Source organism: Macrobrachium nipponense, chromosome 2 (genome assembly GCF_015104395.2).
Source record: "Macrobrachium nipponense isolate FS-2020 chromosome 2, ASM1510439v2, whole genome shotgun sequence".
Lineage (NCBI taxonomy): Eukaryota > Metazoa > Arthropoda > Malacostraca > Decapoda > Palaemonidae > Macrobrachium > Macrobrachium nipponense.
Window position 1 is genome coordinate 22,872,928 of NC_087201.1, and position 23,707 is coordinate 22,896,634.

Here is a 23,707-nt window from a genome sequence, read left to right on the forward strand (position 1 = left end):
AATTTTTTTTTTTCATAAATTCACCATAAATCGAAATATTGTGCTAGAGACTTCCAAGTCGTTGCAAAATGAAGGTAAATGATTGAATATTACTAGAATATAAGAGTTTTAGCTTACAATTGCGTTTTTTTTTCGACCATTTCGGTAGAGTCAAAGCTGACCGAAAGTTGAAATTTTTGCACTTAACGTTATTTATATGAAAATATTTCAAAACTGATAAAAAAGCTACAACCATGGGTTGTTTTTTGTTGTATTGTGCATGAAATTGCGCACATTTCCATATATAAAACTTTATGTAACGGCAAATTTAAAAGGGGTGCAAACATTAGGACAATCGCACGAAAAAATTTATCGGAAGAGTTATCGCACGAACGTAAGGAAAATGTTATTGTTATGATACAATAAAGTTTGTTCATACTTACCTGGCAGATATATATATAGCTGTATTCTCCGAAGTCCGACAGAATTTCAAAACTCCCGGCACACGCAGTGGGCGGCCAGGTGGTTAGTACCCATTCCCGCCGCTGGGAGGCGGATATCAGGAATCATTCCCATTTTCTATTCAGATTTTTCATACCACTGTCCCCTGAGGGGAGGTGGGTGGGTACTTTAATTATATATATCTGCCAGGTAAGTATGAACAAACTTTATTGTATCATAACAATAACATTTTGTTCATGAAACTTACCTGTCAGATATATATATAGCTGAATCCCACCATTGGAGGTGGGAAGGGACAGAATAGAAGGATTAGGAAACACCTCAAGTGCAGATGATTGACATCTTGATTCCTTACCTGTTAGCATAGCTGACTTCTTGATTACTGTCACCGAAGTCTGCTTTTGCTTTACTAGAGTTGCCAACAAGGCAACTCTAGTAAAGCTCTAGATGATCTGTCAACGGGAGCGTGACCACAATGTGACTAGACCATATTGACCATACTGTGAGGGCAACGAAGCTAAAACCACCACCTGACCTAACCTATCGAAGTTAGTCCCATAACTTCTAGGCTAACGAAAGGGAAAGCGCCTCAAGCGACCAACCCTTCAAAGTTTAAAAGCACACCTATTTTCCCTATAGGATAGGATTCGTGCTGCTTCCTGCCTCCAATAATATTTCTACGGATATGTATGGTCCTAGCGACTCGCAGATCTCATATGTCGTCTTCACATCCCGTCGGGAGTGTGAAGCGAACCAGAGTTGCCTCGCTCAAACGTGGCACTCAGGATATTACTGAGTGTCATGCTCTGTTGAAATGCTTCCGAGGCCGCGCCCTCACCTCGTGGAGCATTTTACTTTAAAAGGTTTCAAATCTTTGTTCAAACATGACGAATGAGCCTCTTAGAAAGACTCCTTAAAAATAACGCCAGGGCGTTCTTCGAAATGGGGCAAGTCTGGTCTTTTACGGAAACCGCAGATTGTCCGAATGACCTTGACTTTCTTTAGTTTTATCAAGATAAAACTTGAGAGCCCCGACAGGGCACAGGACTCTCTGTGGCTCTTGCCCAATAATTTGTGCCATCCCCTTGATCTCCAGGCCTCCCTGGGCCAAGGGTTAGACGGGTTTTCGTTCTTAGTCAAGAACGGAAGGCTTAGAGGACACCGAATTATGTCCTCTAAAGCCAAAACCTCTGATGTGATGGCTAAACCTCACTAACCCTCATTGCCGTAGCTAGAGTGGTTAGAAAATTAGCCTTTCTGGTCACGTGTATCAAGTTTACAGAAAGGAGAGGTTCGAAATGCTTTGACATCAAGAACTTCAGACTACGTTCTAAGTTCCATCAAGATTTCCGCAGACCTCAAAGATCGTGAAGGGCTTTGTTGTTTGACAGATCCGAATCTCTGAGCCTAGAGGCCGTCAACAACATATTTCCGTATTCTACAATCGTTGGGACTGTTAGCTTATCCCATAATTCAGACGGAAAGGGAAGACGGTAAAGATTAAATTAAAGAGGTGGAGGTGTAGGAGCAGTCATTCTTCCTGCACTATCTCCAGAATCGGCCCACTCCGATTGGTACACTGCAAAATATGCAGCACTGCTTTGCTTTGGCAATGAGACTTGTAATTAATCTTGAAAATCTCTCGCTTCTCGACAGTCTGAACGCATCCAGACTCAGAGCGGAGAGGTTTTAGGTACCTCTCGAAGTGAGGCTGTTAGAGTAGACGATTCTCTCGGGAAGGGGGTCAAAATGGAAAATGCCCTCTGAAGGACGTGACCTCTGTGAATCCAGCCTCTCGAAGGGCGGCAACATGGGGCGATCAGCGTCTTTCTCGCTCCCTCTGACACCGGTTCCAGCGATTAATTCTTATCAGATTTCCTAAGCTTTTGAATAGGGGAAAAGAGACTAACCAACTATCCCCATTCCATACTATATGATTGCGTCTATTGCTACCGCTCTCGGATCGAGATAAGGGAGCAACGTAGAGGAAGCTTCTTCGTCTTCAATATTGCGAAGAAATCTACGAAAGGACGTCTCCAACGTCTCCACAACTCTCGACATACTTCTAAGCGAGGATTACTCAGACGTCAGTAGTTGCTGCCGCCGATCGAGAAGATCCGCACGGACGTGCAATAGTGTAACGAACCTCTTGAGGATCGTTAACGTTCCGTGCCTATGTCGATAAACCATCTCTCTCTTCTTGGGATATGAGAGAGCTGCGAAATTATCTGAGATGATTTGGACCAATCGACCAAAAACTCACTCTTCGGGAGGAACTGGAGAGCCAACCAAATTGCTTCCAATTCTCTTAGATTATGTGCCAGGACCTCTGTACCTCTGTCCGGATGCCTGGCACCCTCTCGGTATCACCTGAGGTGATCGTCAACCCATTGAGAGGTGTTTAGAATTATTTCTAGATCTTTGATGTTATTTCAGTCCTCCTGCAGGAAAAACTGTAGAGGTCTGAATTGCAGTCTATTCAGGGAAACAAGCTTCTCCAGCGAGGAAATGGTCCCCCAGCAGGACTCATCCATTCCCTCACTAAGCATGCTTCCTTCCCTAATAAGGCTGCGCTTTGCATAAGCAGGAGAGCATTATTATAGTGCTATGCCGCGGTAAATAAACTCGTTACAGAATTCTGTTACAGTGCGGTAAGCAGCGCTGAACAGGTCTAAGAGATATCTCTGTTGAAAATTTCCTTAGCAATAGGAAGTCGTGTTTATTCATGATTACTAGAAATCCCCCCAACCGAGGCGAAAGTCATGATTGTAGGGTAGAGATATGGTTCGTCAATCAATCCCGCGGGAGAGAGAGACGTAACCGACTGACCTTAACAGCGAGCTACCTGATACTGAGTTGGTGACACTCACTGTGACAGTCACAGGCAGCGCCGCAGCAGGCAGCAGCTTATGTTCACCTTCTCGCAGTCTTATGCCGAGTTGCCAGCTATTCTATTCATCTAAGGAATAGATTTTACATTATTTGAACAGAAAACTCTCAAGTTGGCATATTTAAGCGAAACAAAATTCGCTAATACAGAAGCTGATTTTGTGTTGTCGTAACATTACGCTTAATTAACCAAATGTTAAATCGGAAACTCCTGGAAAGTTGCCTGGAGTACCGATTAAATATACTGGCGTCATCCACAATGACAGCAACCTCTCGTCTCGCACTATTCTGCCTGAGTTACCAGCTACTCTCTTCTACGAAGGAATAGGTTTGTTACTATTATCGATAAGGAAATTATCAAGCAGGCATATTTAAGCGAAACATAATTCGCTAGATGCCGACGCTGAGTTAGTGTGTTGTAACAATACCTTTAGCGTTGTCCTTACAGCTGAAACTCCTGGAAGTTTGCAGGAAGGACCGATTAAATACATTTACAATAACCGTCTTTTCGGTTGCCATCTGTAGAGGTAACCATGATATGCGTATATGACTTGAACCCTACATTAGTAATATGACGCAAAGATAAAATACGTAAGTATTGTTTGGTCACTTGAACATAAAATTCTCTACTACATTCTTTCCTCGACGAGGAAGAGAGAGAGAATGGAAATTGACTGTCTTCTGTTCGTCTTTGCCAAGAGAACGAATTAACATTATTCGAATGGAGATCAAGTGAGAACCGAGGATCGAAAAGGACAGTTCAAGCTTCTTATGATATTGGACATAAGACTTCATGGACGTAGTCTACAAGTCTTTTTCCTGGATGAGCCTCCGACTAATGAATGAGAGCTCTCTCGAATTTTGTTAATGAGAGCTTATCCGCTTAAGCGATAAAATGTTATGAGATCTTTGTCAATGAGAACTAACCCATTTACATGACAGAAAGTAATCCAGGAATTCGAGCATATAGTTTTCCCGATTCCCGCAGAAATCGAGGAAGGGGCAAGATTCCTAAATCAGAGACTGGGCTTACGACAGGTAGGACCTTAATGTTCCCCTTTGGCAGCGCAGTCCCGAAAGTAGACGAGGCGTTTTATGACACCGAAATCTGCTTACAGTTTTTCTGGAATTCATCAAGTCATGGATTCTATTGAACGAATCCCTTCGTAGAAGCAAAGTAGACATCTGAAGAACGTCCTGGTAAGTGCTCTGCTGAGCGACATGACGTGTAGGATGCCGAACGTCTTCAAAAGCGTCCTCGCTAGCGTCCTGGCGAGCGTCCAGATGTGTAAGACATCGAGCGTCTTCCAAAAGCTTATCAATGTTTATGACGTCGAGCGTCTTCCAGAGCGTCCTGATGAGCGTCTCTTCGTGTAGGACGTCGAGCATCGCAAAAGCTTCCTCACGTCTCAATGCGTAGGACGTTGAGCATCTTCAAGAGACGTCCTCGCGAGAGTCTTACCGAAGCGTATTGGTGCCTAGAACACCAAGGGCATCAGAGAGTGATCTTGCTCGAGCGCCTGATGCATGAAAGGCCATAAGACTTGACCATACCGTAGACTTAAAAGTGAATTCTCTACTACATTCATCTTCTCACTAACCATGTACTCTAATAAGCCATGCTTTCGTAAGCATGAGAACATTATATAATATATAGTGTTCTGCTGCGTTAGATTCCTTTAATAATGTTACCTACGGTAATCAGCATTGAAAGGCTGGAATATCTTTCTTATTGAACGTTTCTTAGCAAAAGGCAGACAATATTTATTTATGTTTGCTTAACTATCCCCTCAATCCGAGGCGCTAAGACCGCTGATTTGTTAGTGGGCAGGGGAGATACGGTTAGTCATTCCATCCCGCAGGACCGACCTCTCATGACTGAGCAATAGATGGTTACTGCGTTGGGTCCTAAGCCGATAGCAGCCCCCCTCCGTTAGCTGTCTGGCCTTACTCTTCCAGAGTTGCCAGCTACTCCATTCAATAAAGGAAATCTTATAAAATTATTATCGAACTTCAGGAAGTTCTTATTAATGTATATTTAAGCGAAACAAGACTTCGATAAATCTGAGCTACTTAGGTCTTGTCCCTAACAATCCCTTTAAAGCGTGTTCCTTCCTAGGAAAGTCCTGTAAGGATCTGGTAATAGAGTTGCACAGCAAAGAAGTAACTACGGTATGTGCTTATGATTTGACCGTATCGTATTATCATACAGCAGATACTCTACTACCTTCTTTTTTCCCTGCCGAGGCAGATAGAGAAAGGAAAAAACTTTTACTATCTTCGTGTTCTTTTCGTTAATTAGAACGATAGAAAGAGAATATATTTCCTTAAGGAAGGAAGTTAATCCAGGAACTCTTTTAAAACTCTTCGTAATTTCCTCATAAATCGGCGGAGAGACAGAATTCCTGTTCATCTCTAGGGTTTACGGAAGGAAGTAGATATTTCCTATCCGCCATCATCCCCAAACGTCGATAAGAATTCTTATTGAAAGAAACCCAGTTTCTCCCGTACGTCTTGGTAAAAACTTCGACATGACTGTTGCTTATCAAATACGGAGGCGTCCCGAAAAGCGTCCTCAAAAGCGTCCTGCCTTCAAGGGGAGCGCCGCTCATGAAGCGTGCTAGTCATAAGCCGATGTACGGTGATCGTCGTCCGGACGGAGTATTATGGACGTTCGCAACTCCTGACAAAGACGGCGGCCGCTTGTGCGACATCTTGCGTCCTTCTGTCACGCTCATCGACACTTTCCAGAAACGCACTCAAAAAGGACGCCTTAGGGTACGCCTTCTTCCTTTTCACAGTAAGAATGATAAGGCGATCTGGGCGCTTAACAGCGTTCTTCCTATTTCCTTCTTCTTTCTCCCATGTGTTGGAAAGTCGTCAAATTGTTAAGGCGGCGATTACAATCGCACGACAATAGAGAGAGGAACGTGAAAGCGTCCTCCTCAATAAGCTTCTATTTAAAGGGCGCGAGTCCTTCCGAGAGCTCCAAACCCTGTACGGGGAGGACGCCTCAGAGGACGAGAAGCAATCCTTCAGGATTCGTGCACGTGCACGATCTTTGGCAGCCTGAGAAGCGTCTTCAGGTCTTGCCGAAGGGACGCCAGATCGGTGGGGGTTCCTCGTAACCCTCCTTCGGCTTTCGACATGCCCTCTCCCTGTGGTCCTGGGAGTCCGACAGAGGTCTAGACCTAGAGGCATTATAAGGCCGATCTGACGCCCCCTCCACAACACTAGGGGCAAAATCAACATCACTACACTCACAACACTGATTGGAGAGCGAGCACTTTTTCAAGCTTACTTGATGTAATCCACCATAATAGAAAGGGCATTACTTCTCACAGAACTTCCTCTAGGCCCGTAAGCCATACCACAGGGTTAGGCAAAATAAAGTCTACTGGAGGTTAGTAGGTTCATTATCCTAACTTATGTTTACTGTGGAGGAAGACCTCCTGACTTCTATCACGCTCTAATTTGCGTACATACGAATCATACGTCTCTTTCGAATCATCAACATTACACTAATTACATTGATCTTTCAACAAAGAAAACATTTGGGTAACGTCATGTATACTAAGGCGAGTGTCTACCGAAGGTTTCGGTAGCCTCCCCTTACCCGTTGCAGACAACAAAGTCTGAAACTAGGCTAACTAGATTTCCGACATCATATGCAATGAAAAAATTTTAATTAATTTTATGATAGCGTATGCCTAGCCACAAATCCAAGTCAATCATTCAAAAAAATAAGTAGGATACTTAAGCGGCTAATGAAGTTTCAAAATCCTAGGCGGAGGTAGTGGAAACAGGTGTTTTCACTACCGCGACAGAGAAAAATCTGAATAGAAAATGGGAATGATTCCTGATATCCGTCCTCCTTTACCAGCGGCGGGAATGGGTACTAACCACCTGGACGCCCACTGCGTGTGCCGGGAGTTTTGAAATTCTGTCGGACTTCGGAGAATACAGCTATATATATATCTGACAGGTAAGTTTCATGAACAAAAAGTTTTTTCATAAATTCACCATAAATCGAAATATTGTGCTAGAGACGTCCATTTGTTGCAAAAATGAAGGCAAATGATTGAATATTACTATAATATAAAAAATTTTAGCTTACAATTGCGTTTCTCGACCATTTCTGTAGAGTCAAAGTGACCGAAGGTTGAAATTTTTGCACTTATCGTTATTTATATGAAAATATTTCAAAATTGATAAAAGTACAATCATGAGTATTTTTTAGTTGTATTGTGCATGAAATTGCGCACATTTTCATATATAATACTTCATGTAAAGGATAATTTAAAATGGTGCAATAATTATGTCAAAGTGACGAAATAATTTCCGAGATGTGTCACTGATACTTTTTAGTGCGATAAGAAAGAAATTCGCGCTTGCGCGCCTGCGTAGCGATTGTAAACAAAACAACGCCTTGATCCGTGAACTCCCAGCATCCCCCAAGGCGCGTGATACAAAAGTTTTCGGCTGGTAGGCCTATAAGTATTTTTCCGCGAATTTTTAAAAAAACTTTTTTGAGCCGACGTATGATACGTCCAATCGGCATACGGGAGACATTTTGACTCGACGTTTAATACGTCCAATCGGCGTAAGAGGGTTAAGTTTTAACTAACAAAATAGGCTGTTTTTAGCGCTTTTATAGGGGTTCCAAACATTCGTGAATTCTAACTATTCACGGGGGGGGGTCTGGTACGCATCCCCCGCGAATACGGGGGGACCACTGTACCACTATATTATCGGTTAACTTATTCATAAGACTAGAACCTAGGCTAGACATACTGGTTGATAACCTGTCCTCTTGTTTTTTAATAACTATGATTCTAACGCTTCCTTATCTATTGATTGAACCCCTACAGCCATCTCTGACTGATACTACAACTAAACCAGCTTACATAAAAACAAAGGGAATTTTGGTCATGTTTAAGGGTACTCATCCTACATTTGCAAGACGTGTAGAATCAAAGAGCGCCAAAATCTCCAGCAGTCAAAGGCTTGGCTTTCGAAGTTGTAGACGAAGAGGAAGCAGAGGCACTAGCAGACGAAGACATCCTCATGCCTAACTTATCCATAGCCAGTCCAAAGTAGCCAAAACTAGGAGAAAAGTCCCAAAATCCAGTGTAATTCCAGGAGAAAAGACAATAAGAACAGGCCAAAGTTGTAATCTGATATCCAAGAGCAAAATATCTTTGAGTGGGGGTCGGGCTAAAAGACCAAAATTTCACCTGATATTTGCAGCAGCGTTGCCAATGGGACCTCAGGTAACTCATTTGACTAGATTTTACCTGCAGCGTTGGTAGCGCTGACAGTTAAAAATAGTACCAACTTTGTTGGTAAATCTATGGGGATATTGTTTGGGCTGGTCAGTGACCAGGGCAAATTCAGGTGTTCAGGGAGTGTATTGTAATAGTATCTTCTTAAATGTACATTACATACAGTTAGAGGCTGAATGTTTTGTTCTAACTGGGAATTTCAAGAACAGTATTAGTTGCATAAAAGGCAAAAAGTTGATGCAATTCCCTTTTACTATAAAGCCAAAGTAGCACCATACATTACAATGGGGCCTTACTGTATCAGCGCAGCCCCAAACAAACTTCCTTGTCCTTTACCTGTTTCTATGTAGACTGCACGAAGATCTTTATCACTAAGAAGAGCATAGACCTTGCCTAATGTCTGGAACTTTCGAGTGGCCATCTCTTTTTCTTCATCGTCGACACGATCGGGGTGTATTTTCAAGGACAATTTGTGATAAGCCTTCTTTACTGAAATAAACAAAAGAACACAAGATTATATATATAAGCCACAATATCACAATTTTTTAAAAGTTAATTATATTTTTCCAAACTATAAAAACCTGAGGTCCTTTACATAAGGCACTACTTTCAGCATAGGATGGAAATACAGCCGTTAAATTCTTGAACAAGGTGGTTAGGCGTAACTACCGTCTGGTAGGCCTGCCTGCCTGGATGTAAACACCACTTTGCCTTTCGGCCCGGGTTCAGATTGAGGAGTGGCATGAGGTGGCATTAATGTAAAGGACCTCAGGTTTTTATAGTTAGGAAAAGGATATTTTAATGACAAAAATGATATTGTTATTGTACAAAGTTTCATACATACTTACCTGGCAGATATATACTTAGCTATAGACTCCGTCATCCCGACAGAAATTCAAATTTCGCGGCGCACACTACAGGTAGGTCAGGTGATCTACCGCCCTGCCCTGGGTGGCAGGACTAGGAACCATTCCCGTTTTCTAATCAGATTTTCTCTCTTCCACCTGTCTCCTGCGTATATATCTGCCAGGTAAGTATGTACAAAACTTTATTGTATCATAACAATATCATTTTTGTACATTCAACTTCCCTGTCAGATATATACTTAGCTGATTGGCACCCTTGGTGGTGGGTAAGAGACAGCTAACTACTGAAATAGACAGGTAAACAACATATGTTGTAGGTATTAATAAAACCTTGGTTCCTACCTGATTAGGCGGAAGACTTCGTGGCTACTGCCCAGGAGTCTGCTTCGCCTCAAGAGCCTCAGCGAGATATTGATCTATGGCTAAGAGTTCTTGTGGGTCTGCCAATGGGGTCTTATCCACTTACTCGGCAGAGCCTAAAGGCCTTTGTCAATGGGTGCTAATCCACTAACATGACAATACACCTTTTTCAAGGAGTACAACACCGATACCGATCACCTGATCCTAACATCCGGGTTAGTTCTAAAGATTGAAAGGAGTTATCCCTCAAACTCCTAACAAACAACCAATAAACTCGAAACCACATAAACGCACACAAATATATACTAATACAAAAAAAAAATTTTTACCATCCCCACAAGTCAGATACACCCTCGGTTCCTTACTGACGAAAGGTGACGGCCACCTGTGCGACATCTTGCGCCCCGTCAGTAGAAAACCAAAAACATATCTAACAAGAGGGTTTACGATACACAAAAAAAAAATTATTAAGGATCAGTATTTGCTCCAAGTCTCAGCACTGTACCCGCTGACACAAACGGGCCGAGAGAGAAGCATTTCTCATATGTAACCCTGACATCCTTCAGGTAATGAGATGCAAAGACTGAATTGCATCTCCAATTAGTCGCTTCAAGGATGTCCTTCATTGACATATTCCTTTGAAAAGTCAATGCAGTAGCAACCGCTCTTACTTCATGAGCTTTGACTCTGAGTACTTTGAAGGAGTCATCAGGGCAGTTAAGATGAGCCTCCGTAATCACGCTTCTTACAAAGAAGGCCAAGGCGTTTTTAGACATGGGTCTCTTCGGGTTCCTAACAGCACACCAGAGACCTTGACAACCTCCCAGCTGCTTTTTCTTACTAAGATAAAATTTCAGAGCCCTGACTGGGCAAAGAGACCTTTCAATCTCTTTACCTACTAGGTTAGAAAGGCCTTTCGCTTCAAAGCTCCTGGGCCAGGGCTTTGAAGGGTTTTCATTCTTCGCCAGAAACAATGTCTGGAAAGAACATATAGCAGCATCACCTCTAAAGCCAATACGAGAATCTAGAGAGAGGAGTTCACTCGTTCTCTTGGCAGTAGCGAGGGACAACAGGAAAATACATTTCCTAGTAACATACCTAAAAGAGGCACGTTGTGGAGGTTCAAACCTATCCGAGGTCAGGAATTTCAGGACCACGTCAAGATTCCAGCTTGGAGTCTTCGGCTTACTAGACTTTGAAGTCTCGAAAGACCGAATAAGATCGTGCAGATCTTTATTTTCAGCTATTTCCAGGCCTCTATTCCTGAAAACGGCTGACAGCATACTTCTGTATCCTTTGATGGTGGATACTGATAGGTGCGATTCCTCCCTCAGGAAAAGGAGGAAATCTGCGTTGTTGGTCACAGAGGTATTGGAGGAGGACAGCTTCTTCGATCTACACCATCTTCTAAAGACCTCCCACTTCCGATTGATAAACTCGCATTGTCGACGATCTGCAGGCTCTCGCGATAGCGCTTGCAGCTTTGCGAGAAAAACCTCTCGCTCTGACAAGTCTTTTGATAGTCGAAAGGCAGTCAGAGCGAGAGCGGGGAGGTTTTGATGAAACCTCTCGAAGTGGGGTTGTCTGAGCAGATCTGTCCTGTTTGGAAGAGATCTGGGGAAGTCCACCGTCCACTCCAGTACCTCTGTGAACCATTCTTGCGCGGGCCAAAATGGGGCTATGAGGGTCAACCTCGTCCCCTTTGAGGCCACGAACTTCCTGAGCACTTCCCCCAGAATCTTGAAGGGGGGAAATGCGTAGGCGTCCAAGCCTGACCAATCTAGGAGAAGGGCGTCGACTGCAAACGTTCTTGGATCCTCTACTGATGAGCAGAAGATTTCTATCCTCTTGGAGAGGAACGTGGCAAATAGGTCTATGTGAGGTCTCCCCCACAGAGACCAAGGACTTTGACACACTTCTGAGTGGAGGGTCCACTCTGTGGGAAGGACCTGATTCCTCCTGCTCAGTCTATCCGCTCTCACGTTTCTCTCTCCTTGTATAAATCTCGTAAGGAGGGTTATGTTTCTTTCCTCTGTCCAGATCAACAGATCCCTCGCCAGTTTGTAGAGGGAGAACTAATGCATCCCCCTTTGCTTGCGGATGTAAGCCAGAGCCGTGGTGTTGTCCGAGTTGACCTGGACCACCCCGCCTCTGACTTCCGACTCGAAGAACCTTAGGGCTAGGTGTATGGCCACGAGTTCTTTGCAGTTGATATGCCACGACACCTGTTCCTTTGTCCAGGTGCCCGACACCTCTCTTGCTCCTAGAGTTGCTCCCCATCCTGACTCCGAAGCGTCGGAAAACAACACTTGGTTGGGGTTCTGAAGGGCAAGGGACAAGCCCTCGTTCTTTTTGAGAGGGGCCAACCACCACTTTAAGTGATTCTTCACCTCCAGAGGGATCGGGAAAGAGTCTGAAAGTTGTCCTGTCTTCCAATTCCAGACTTTCTTCAGGAGGAATTGCAGGGGGCAAATGTGAAGCCTCCCTAGGGGAAAGAACTGTTCCAGCAAGGAAAGGGTCCCCAGAAGGCTCAACCATTCCCTCGCTGAACTGTGTTCCTTCTCTAAGAAGCTTGAGACTTTTATAGAGCCTCGAGTGAGTCTCTCTTGCGAAGGAAACACCCGAAAACCCCGAGAATCCATCTGAAGCCCCAGATAAACCAGGTTCTGGCTGGGGATCATCTGTGACTACTCGAGGTTGACGAGTAATCCCAGAGACCGTATCAGGTCTAGTTTTGATGCTAAGTCCTCCAAACACTGGCTCTCTGACTTGGCCCTGATGAGCCAGTCGTCCAAGTAAAGGGAGATGTTGATTCCCTTTAAATGAAGCCATTTCGCTACATTCCTCATCAGGCTCGTGAATACCTGAGGAGCCGTAGACAGGCCGAAACACAGAGCCCTGAATTGATAGATCTTGTCCTTTATCATGAATCGAAGAAATTTCTTCAACGAAGGATGAATGGGGACGTGGAAATAGGCGTTTTGCAAGTCTAGGGAGACCATCCAATCTCCTGGACGTAGGGCTGACAGAACCGAGGCGGACGTTTCCATGAGGAACTTTTTCTTTTCCACGAACTGGTTCAGCGCGCTTACGTCTAGTACCGGTCTCCACCCCCCCGAAGCCTTCGGGACTAGAAAAAGGCGATTGTAAAATCCCGGGAAGTGGGGATCCTGCACCAGCTCGATGTCCTCCTTGTCCCACATCTGATCCACCATTTGAAGGAGCGTATCTCTCAAAACAGGGTCTTTGTATCTCGGGGACAGTTCCCGAGGAGTTGAAGTTAGGGGAGGTCTGTCCTTGAAGGGGATGATGTATCCCTTCCTCAGAACCGACAGCGACCAGGAGTCGGCTCCTCTCAAGGCCCAGGCTTCTGCGTATTCCAGGAGCCTGGCGCCCACTGGTGTTTGGAGGATCTGAGAGTCACTTTCCCTTCTTGAAGGGCCGGAAGGTTGACCTTCCTCTCTTGTCTGAGCTCTTCTTTCTGGAGGGGGGACGTGTAGTAGAACCTCCACGAAAGGGCGGCTGAGGAGGACGAGAGTCCTTCTTAGGAGCAGTCACAATAGAGCGGTTCTTCTTGGCTGTCTGCACAAGAAGGTCTTGTGTCGCCTTCTCAGTCAGTGAGCGTGTAATATCCCTCACTAACTGCGAAGGGAACAGATGATCAGACAAAGGCGCAAACAGTAAGGCAGTTCTCTGACTTGGAGAAATAGCCTTAGTCAAGAAAGATCCAAACACCGATCTCTTTTTGAGCAAACCTGCCCCAAAAAGGGAAGAAACTTCTCCCGAGCCGTCTTGAACTGCTTTGTCCATGCATGCCAGGACGCTATGGAGAACTTCTGGGTTACTGAGAAAGTCAGTGTCCTGGGTCTTCTTAGCAAGAACTCCAAGGGACCAGTCCAGGAAATTGAAGACCTCTAGTACAAGGAAAAGTCCCTTAAGGAAGTGGTCCAACTCCGACATGCTCCACGTCCATCTAGCGGATGATAAGGCGTGTCGTCTGAAGAGTCGACCAGACTCGAGAAGTCTGACTCTGCTGATACAGGGAGAGACAGACCCATGGTTTCTCCTGTCTCGTACTAAATGCCTCTCCTTCCTAAAAGCTTGGAGGGAGGCATGCAGAACACTGTCTTGCCCAATTCCTTCTTCGAGCTCATCCATGAACCGAGAGACTGGAGGGCCTTCTTCATGGATTCACCGGAGACTCGTCTTCCGACACATCTTCCAGTACGAGGTCAGCTGAGGGAAAACGTTCCCATTTGGAGGATAAGTCTTTCGAAGACCTCCTTCATTCTGTAGGGGAAGGGCTTCTATCCGGGGAAGAGCTGATCGACATCGAAGCTCTTTGTCCCAAAGTTTGAAGATTAGAAACCTTCCTTCTTACGAGCCTAGCAGACTCCTCGCACCTGGCTGGCTCCTCGCTCCTGGTTGGCGCCACGCGCCTGGCTGGCTCCTCGCTCCTGGTTGGCACCACGCGCCTGGCTGGCTCCTCGCTCCTGGCTGGCGCCTCGCGCCTGGCTGGCTCCTCGCTCCTGGCTGGAGCCTTGAGTCTGTCTAGCTCCTCGCTCCTGGCTGGTGCATCACGCCTGGCTGGCTCCTCGCTCCTGGCTGGTGCCTTGCGCCTGGCTGGCTCCTCGCTCCTGGCTGACTCCTTGCTCCTGGCAGGCGCCTCGAGCCTGACTGGCTCCTCATGCCTGGAAAGAGCGCCTCGCACCTCCTGGTAGGCTCCTCTTGTTCTGAAGAGGACCAATCACAAGTAGGAGCTACTTGCTTGGTGGCAAGAAGGAGGGCGTTCAGACACACCTTCAATCCTCTTGACAGATCATCGATCTGAAGAAATGAACTTGGGGGGAGGAACCTCTAAGCGGCGAGAGGACCTCTTGATCGGAAGAGAAGTATCCTTCCTACGAGGAGGATCCTTGGAGAGCACTCCAACCAAAGAAGAGATCTGCTCCTGCATGGCCAGGAGGATCCTTGCAGTAGCCACCTCCTTATCCTCATCGGGAGGAGGGGAAGGCGCTCTGGAAGTTACCTGGGGCTCCTTGACAGCAACGGGAGACAAGAAGGCTCTCTTCGTTCTCTTGATTTCCGAGGGCGACTCTTCTGGGAAGCGTTCCAGACTCGAATCAAGAGCAGGTGCTTTCCAGCTCCTCTTCAACGGGCGCGAGAGATCAGTATCCTTCCAACCACGTCTAGGAGACGAGGATCCTGAAGATGAGAAGCACTCATGCAGGACGCTTTTACAATAGCGATCCCTGGCAGTCTGAGGTGTAACAGAACCTGCCGAAGGGACGCCTGATCGGTGGGGAATCTCCACAACCTCCGTACGGTTTTCGACATTCTTTCTCCTCTAGGCCTGGGAGCTTGGAAGAGGTCAAGACCTGGGAGCGTTGTGGAGCCGACCAGACGCCCCCTCCACTACACTGGGGACACTCACATCACTGTCCACTGCATAATTCACTTCATCACTATGCTTACCTTGCAAAGCAGCCATCTTACTTTCCATTATTTTAAAGGCAGCTTTAAGATCTGCAAGTTCCGTTGCCGAATCTGCAGGATCTGCAGTAGGTGAAGAGGCTGAAAAAAGAAGGAGAAGTTGCACTTCTTATAAGAGGGGAAGAAGTTCCCAAACTAGGAACTAGCTCATTAGATCTAGAACCACTCAAACTTTTGGAGGAAGCTTTCCTCATTCTCTCTCTTTCTAACTTCTTCAAGTAAGAAGTTAGAGTCTTCCACTCTTTAGCACTCAAACTCTCTCACTCTTTACAGGTGTTAGCAAAAGAACATTCATACTTTCTGCAACCCTTACATACAGTGTGAGGATCAACCGAAGCCTTTGGCAACCTCACCTTACAGCCTACATTCACACAAACTCTCATCACAACACTAGAGTCAGACATCATAAGAAAAATCCAAAGCGAGATCAAGAAAAGTCCATGAAAGCGTATGCCAATCCAACAATCCAAATACGTCACCAAAAGTCGGTCAAGAAGATCAATTGTCGATGAAAAATGAAAATCCAGTCAAGAGGAACCAACAACAATGTTGATGGTACCGGCGACAGAGAAAATCTGATTAGAAAACGGGAATGGTTCCTAGTCCTGCCACCCAGGGCAGGGCGGTAGATCACCTGACCTACCTGTAGTGTGTGCCGCGAAATTTGAATTTGTCGGGACGACGGAGTCTATAGCTAAGTATATATCTGACAGGGAAGTTGAATGTACAAAAATGATATTGTTATAATACAATAAAGTTTCATACATACTTACCTGGCAGATATATACATAGGGACGACGGAGTCTTAGCTATGTATATATCTGACAGGTAAGTTAATTGTATGAAAAATGATATTGTTATGATACAATAAAGTTTGTTCATACTTACCTGGCAGATATATATATAGCTGTATTTTCTGAAGTCCGACAGAATTTTAAAAACTTCCGACACACGCAGTGGTCGGCCAGGTGGTTAGTACCCATTCCCGCCGCTGGGAGGCGGGTATCAGGAACCATTCCCATTTCTATTCATAATTTTTATTTCCACTGTCCCCTGAGGGAGGTGGGTGGGTACTTGATTTATAATCTTCATATCTGCCATGGTACGTATGAACAAACTTTATTGTATCATAACAATATCATTTTGTTCATGAAACTTACCTGTCAGATATATATATAGCTGAATCCCACCTTTGGAGGTGGGAAGGGACAGAATAGAAGGATTTTGGGAAACAAATGCATGCAGATGATTTACATCTTGGTTCCACCTGTTAGCATAGCATAGTCTGCTTGTGCTACTAGAGTTGCCAGCGAGGTAGAGACCTATATAGCTGGTGCACTCCAGATGATCTGTCAACAGGGGCGAGACCACGACGTGACTAGACCATATTGACCATACCATGAGGGCTAAGAAGTAAAATAATGATATATATATATATATATATATATATATATATATATATATTATATATATATATATATATATATATATAGATATATATATATAATATCTATATATATAATATATATATATATATATATATATATCACCACCTGACCAACCTAGCCAAAGTTAAGGTGTTTTACTAAGGCTTAAGAGTTAAGAAGTCGCCGTTGTCGGCGACTCAACAACTAAATTAAGAGCTCTTCCTAACCATTTTTCTACAGAATAGGATGAGTGGTACTTCTTGCCCCAAGATTGTGTCTGCAGACACGTATGGCCCTAGCGAGCAGCAGATCTCATATGCCATCTTCACATCTCGCAGGGAGTGTGAAGTGAACACAGAGTTGCTTCGCTAAAACATGGTACTCAGGATGCTGAGTGCCATCTCTGTTGAAATGCTTCCGAGGCCGCGCCCTCACCTCGTGAGCATTCAGATAAAAAGATTTCAAATCTTTGTGCAAACACAATGAAGGAGCATTTTTTGAAAGAACTCCTTAACACTCAAGCCAGGGTGTTCTTCGATATGGGCAAGTCTGGTCTTTTTTTCGGAACACTGCAGATTGCCCGAATGACTTCGACTTTCTTGGGTTTTATGTAGATAAAACTTGAGAGACCCGACAGGGCACAGGACTCTCTCTGGCTCCTGCCCACTAACTTGTGCCATCCTTGCTTCCAAGCTCCTGGCCCAAGGACAAAACGGGTTTCCATTCTTAGGCCACAACGGAAGGCTTAGAGAGCACACCGCCTTGTGTTATCTAAAGCCAAAACTTGTGACGATGGCTTAAAATTTCACTAACCCTCTTTGTCGTATCTAGAGGGTGGTTAGAAGAAGGCCTTCCTGATCACATGCAAGAAGTTAACAAGTAGGAGAGGTTCGAATGCTTTGACATCAAGAACTTCAGACTACGTCTAAGTTCCATATTGAAAGCTTCGATCTGGACATGCACAGTCAGTCCGTCGTACTAAAGTCAGGTGACCGACCAGTTTTTGACCAGTCAGACGAATCAAGGACAGCAAGGCTGTACCCTGAAGACCATAAGGCACTATTCTTCGCTGAAGGATGAGTGTCTGGACTGCCTGGGCGATTCAATCTAAGCAAACCTTGGGGGTTGTATCACGCAACCCAACGTCGTCAGCGAATCAACTCCTGACTCGAGCTTCTTGGTGCCAGGAGAAAGGAGCGAGGAGCAAAAAGGCAATTCAGTCCCGAAGGAAGAATGCCTGACAGTCCAACCTGGTCTCATGTTACACGATCATCGGGGGTGTATAAACGCAACCGACTTCGTCAACAAGAAACTCAGGGCTACTATATGTCGCCTGATCTCGCACGAGTGCCTGACCCCGAGAAAACAGGTGAGACAAAAAGTAGATGGTGAGCGAGTTTCGAGATTCCACAGAACTCAAAGATCGTGAAGGGCTTTGTTGTTTGACAGACGCAAATCTCTGAGCCCAAAGGCCGTCAACAACATATTTGCATATTCTTTAATAGTTGTGACTGCCAGCTTATCCCATTCTTCAGACGGAAATGGAAGACGGTAATCTTATTCCTGTCAACATCTCGATAGTCTGAACGTAGTCAGACTCAGAGCGGAGAGGTTATAGGTACCTTTCGAGTTAGAGTAGACCGACTATCAATCGGAAAAGGTCCTTGAAAGTGATCTAGGAAGTATGTGACCTCTGTGAATCCAGGATCCTGAAGGTCAACATGGGGCGATCAGCGTCATTGTCGCTCCCTGTGACGTCATAAATCCTCTTATTACATTTCCTAAGCGATTGAAAAAGGGGAAAAGAGACTAAACATCCATCCCCGTTCAATATCATAGGATGGCGTTTAATGGTACGATCCCGGATCGAGAATAAGGGAGCAGAGAAGAAGAAGCCTCTTTGTCCTCAACATATCGAAGAGAAGAATGAAAGGGCGTCCCTGAAGTCTACACAACTCTCAACTTACTTCTAAGGAAAGATTCCACTCGGAAGTGAATAGTTGCTGCCGTCGATCGAGACGATTCGAACGGACTTTTGTAATCCTGTAACGAACCTGTAGAGGATCGTTACATTCTACGCCTGTTGTTATAATAGGCTCTTTCTCGTAAACTCGAGCAGGGACCGAGAGAAGATACTTGTTAAGAAATGAGAGAGCTGTGGAAAAACAGAGTTGATGTGGACCACTGGTTCCAAACACTCGTTTCGAGGACTGGAGGGATGACCGAATTGCATTTACTTCTTTCAGATTAAGATCCAGGACATCTGAAACTCTATCCAGATGTCCGGCACCTTCTTTCTATCATGACGCACTGAGAGATGTTCAGAATCATTCCTAGACCTTGAATAATATTTCAGTTTCCCAGTAGGAAAAAACTGTGGTCTGTATTGCAGTCTATTCGGGGAAACAAACTTCTTCAGGAAGGAAATGGTCCCCAGCAAGCTCATCCATTCCCTCCCCGAGTATGCTTACTTCCCTACTAAGGCTGCGCTTTGCTAAGCAAGAGAGCATATAAAAGTGCAATGTTGCGGTAGACTCGTAGTTCTATACCGTGCGGTAACGAGCACCGAACGGATTAAGAGATAACTCTGTTGAACATAGTAAGGCAAAAGGCAAAAAGAATGCAACAGTTTATTCATTCACGTAAGAAATCCCCTCAATCTTAGGCTAAAGTCCGTGATTGTAGGACAGATACAGTTAGTCAGTCAATTCCGCAGGAGAGACGTAACCGCCAGCACAGAGATACGGTTAGTCAGTCAATCCCGCAGGAGAGAGAGACGTAAACCTACGGCGCATGACAGCGCACGATCTGTTACTGCTCGGTTGGACAGTCAGACACAGCAGCAGCCAGCAGCTTACGAACGTCGTCTCTTAACTTTATGTCTGGGTTGCCAGCTACCCTATTCTACGAAGAAATAGGTCCGTTATTTTTTGAGCAAAAAAAAAGACTCTCAGCTGGTATATTTAAGCGAAACAGAAAACGCTAAATATATAGATGCGTTTGTGTCGTCAGAACACTACCATACAACGGTAAAAGATAAATCGGAAACTCCTGGAAGGCTGCAGGGAGTAACGATTAAATGTCCTTAAATAGACAATAGACCTCTCGGTTGCCATCCGAAGAGGTAACTACAGCAAGCGTATATGACTTGAACCAACCAGAAGTAAAATAACGCAAGGCAAAATATGAAATTATATCACAATAAAGTTTGTTCATACTTACCTGGCAGACATATATATAGCTGAATTCGGAAATACAGCTACATACATATCTGACAGGCAAGTTTCATGAACAAAACTTAAAGAATCGAAGCAGTCAGCTCAAGCTTCTTATGTTATTGGACATAAGCGTTCATTGACGTAGTCTACAAGTCTATTTCTTGTACGAGTCTGCGAATGACGAATGAGAGCTCTTCCGAATCTTGTCAATAAGAGCTTATTCGCTTACGCAATATCAAGTTAATGAGATGTTTGTCATGAGAACTAACCCATTTACGGGACAAAGAGATATTTTGTCAATGAGGGGATACCCACTTACTTGACAAAACGATAGTATATTGTCAATGGGGGAAAGTCACTGAATTGACAAAACGTAATCCAGGAAGTCGAGCATTTAATTTTTCCGATTCCCGTCTCAAACGAGGAAGGGGCAAGAATCCTGTTAAGGAGACTGGGGCTTAACGGCAGGTAGAACGACGATGTTCAATTCGGCAGCGTAGTCCGACTAGAAACTAACAAAATCTATCATCTGAAAAACCCTTTCAGATGGGCTAAAAAGCTTGCAAAATTATCCTGGGAAGAGGAAGAAACTCTCCAACCAGCTTCCTCTCCCGTATCACAACTAATGCCTGCTAAAGCTTAAAATTTATTGGCAGTATGGTAAAGGAAGTCCTGTCTTGCGCTTTCCTGAAGAGCGTCCTTTTGATGAGTGCCTTTGCAAGAATCCTACTGAACGTTGCCGAGAGTCCTGACGTGCAGGACATCGAGCCTTACATAACCCGTAACTGCCTTATCGCAAAGTCTTGACTGCGGTAGTGGCAACTTAAATTTATTGGCAGAATGGCAAAGGTTGCGGTAGAGCAAACGAGATCTTCCCTTGAGCTTTCCTTAACTCCATCCACCTATGCGAAAAGCAATATTAATTGACAGAGACCTCTTGAATTCACAAAACCCGATGTCTTGCTGGGTTTCGAAGAAGAAGTTGTCTGTTCACTTTAAGCTTCCTCCGAAGCACTGCCTACTTCACATTCTTTGCAGGTGAGGTAGAAGGTATCACCGAAGGTAGAGGTAAAAATTCTTTAGGCCCATATCTGAAACAAGAGCTTGAAGAGTTCAACAGAAACGTTCAGCCAGGCGACACACCTGGCGTGCGCTGGTGCACGCTCGGCGTCCACTGGCGCGCGCTCGGCGTCCACTGGAGCGCGCTCGGCGTCCACTGGCGCGCGCGCTCGGCGTCCACTGGCGCGCGCGCTCGGCGTCCACTGGCGCGCGCTTGGCCTGCACCCGCGCGCGCCTGGAGTCCATCCGAGCGTCCCGGGCGTCCGCTCTCAAAAGCTTCCTGCTACTATGACTTCTTTTACGTATTTCTCGGTGGAAAGACGGACACGAGTTCAGGCGACGTTCGCCTTCTTACTTCTCACTGAAACGCATAACGAGAGAGAGAGAGAGAGAGAGAGGACGTGAAGCGTCCTCTTCTATAAAGCTTCTATTTAGAGGGCGCGAGTCCTTCCGAAAGCTCCAACCCCTGCATGGGGAGGACGCTTCGGAGGACGAGAAGCAATCTTTCAGGATTCGTGCACGCGCACGCACTTTGGCAGTCTGGGGATTTTCATCAGAAACTGCCGAAGGCACGCCAGATCGGTGGGGGTTCCTTGTAACCCTCCTTAGGCTTTCGACATGCTCCCTCCCCGGGTCCTGGGAGTCAAGCAGAGGTCCCGGCCTAGAGGCGAAACGAGGCCGATCTGACGCACCCTCCACTACACAAGGGTATCACTGCACTTCTGCACTTCACTTTTACTCTCTAAAGCAAGCACTTTCGATTCTAAGTTACGAATCGAAAGAGTATCAGAGAAAGGGCAATTCCTCTACAGACACTGCTTAGGGCCCGAAGGCAACACTGCAGGGTTAGGAGTAACAATTACAGAAGTAGCACTTCACAGCAATGAAGGAGAGCGAGCACCTCTCGTAGACATATTCATAGCCCGTAGGCCATACTACAGGGTTAGGCAAAATAAAGTCTACAGGAAGGAGTTAGCGGGTTCACTACCCTGACTTTTGTTACTGATTAATTGCGTACATACAAAAAAAGAATCATACGTCTTCCTTACGGAATAGACATGTTTACTGATTAATTGCGTACATACGAATCATACGTCTTCCTTACGGAATAGACAAAGTCTCACACTCCTTACATGACAAATCTCAACAAAGAAGCAAGACCCATACCCCTCGTGCATACCAAGTGCGGATCTACCGAAGCTTTCGGTAGCCACACCCTATCTTTGCAGACAACCCCGTCTGAAACTAGCCTAACTAGATTCAGATATTTTATGCAAAAATGAATCAAATTCAAATCAATTTAAGATAGCGTATGCCTAGCCACAAATCCCACAAATCCAAGTAAATAAATCAAAAGACAATTAGGATACTTAGCGGCAATGAAGTTTCCAAAATCCTAAGACGGAGGTACTGAAAACAGGTGTTTTCAGCACCGGCGACAGAAAAATTATGAATAGAAATGGGAATGGTTCCTGATACCCGCCTCCCAGCGGCGGGAATGGGTACTAACCACCTGGCCGACCACTGCGTGTGTCGGAAGTTTTTAAAATTCTGTCGGACTTCAGAAAATACAGCTATATATATATCTGACAGGTAAGTTTCATGAACAAATGATATTTTAATGATAAAAATAAGGTTTCACTTATGCTTACCAAACAATTACATTAGCTATAAGCTTTCTTACATGGCAGTCGAAAATTCAAAATTCCTGGCAGCGGCATTGGCACTGCCACCATTCGTGTAGGTGATACAGGTCCCGCCCACTTTCGGGAATACCTGGTACTGCTGAGCTAATTATTGTCAATTCATTGGGCCGCAATGTCCATTTGTGGGGAGGAGGGAGGGCTCTGATTATGTAATTGTTTGGTAAGTATATGTGAAAATGTTATTGTCATGGTACAATAAAGTTTTATGCATACTTACCTGGCAGATATATACTTAGCTATAGACTCCGTCGTCCCAGATAGAAATTCGAATTTCGCGGCACACTCTACAGGTAGGTCAGGTGATCTACCGCCCCGCCGCTGGTGGCGGGAATAGGAATCATTCCCGTTTTCTAAGACAGATTTTCTCTTCCACCTGTCTCCTGAGGGGAGGTCGGGTGGGCCATACACCGTATATATCTGCCAGGTAAGTATGCATAAACTTTATTGTATCATGACAATAACATTTTTATGCATTCAACTTACCTGTCAGATATATACTTAGCTGATTGGCACCTTTGGCGGAGGGTAAGAGACCGCTAATTTACTGAAATAGACAGGAAACAACATATGTTGTAGGTAATAAAATTAAAAAACCTTGATTCCTACCTGTGTTAGCGAAAGACTTCATGGCTACTGCCTAGGAGCCCGTATCGCTTCAAGAGCCTCAGCGAGGTAGTGACCTCATGCTAAGAGTTCTTGATGGTCTGTTACAGGGGTCTTACCCACTTACGCTTCAGAACCTTAGGATCTTTGTCAATGGGGTCCTATCCACTTACATGACAAAACACCTTGCCTATTGGCGTGATCATAGAGCACAACACTAATCCCGATCACCTGATCCTAATTGGGGTTAGTACTAAGATTGAAAGGAGTCATCCCCGAACATCCTTTCAAGCAACCCACAACTCAACAACAATATTAAAAATAATATTATTACATAAAAACAAATTAAGGATCAGCGTC

General features: G+C 44.9%; 1 protein-coding gene across 1 annotated transcript in view; it reads right to left on the reverse strand.

Annotated features, from left to right (window-relative positions):
* LOC135220482 (dnaJ homolog subfamily C member 9-like) overlaps window positions 1-23,707 on the reverse strand; it is a 187,193-nt gene that overhangs the window by 102,000 nt on the left and 61,486 nt on the right. The window contains exon 2 of the mRNA XM_064257610.1: window positions 8,952-9,104. Within this exon, the coding sequence (XP_064113680.1) occupies window positions 8,952-9,104 (153 nt within the window). The remainder of the gene's footprint in view (window positions 1-8,951; window positions 9,105-23,707) is intronic.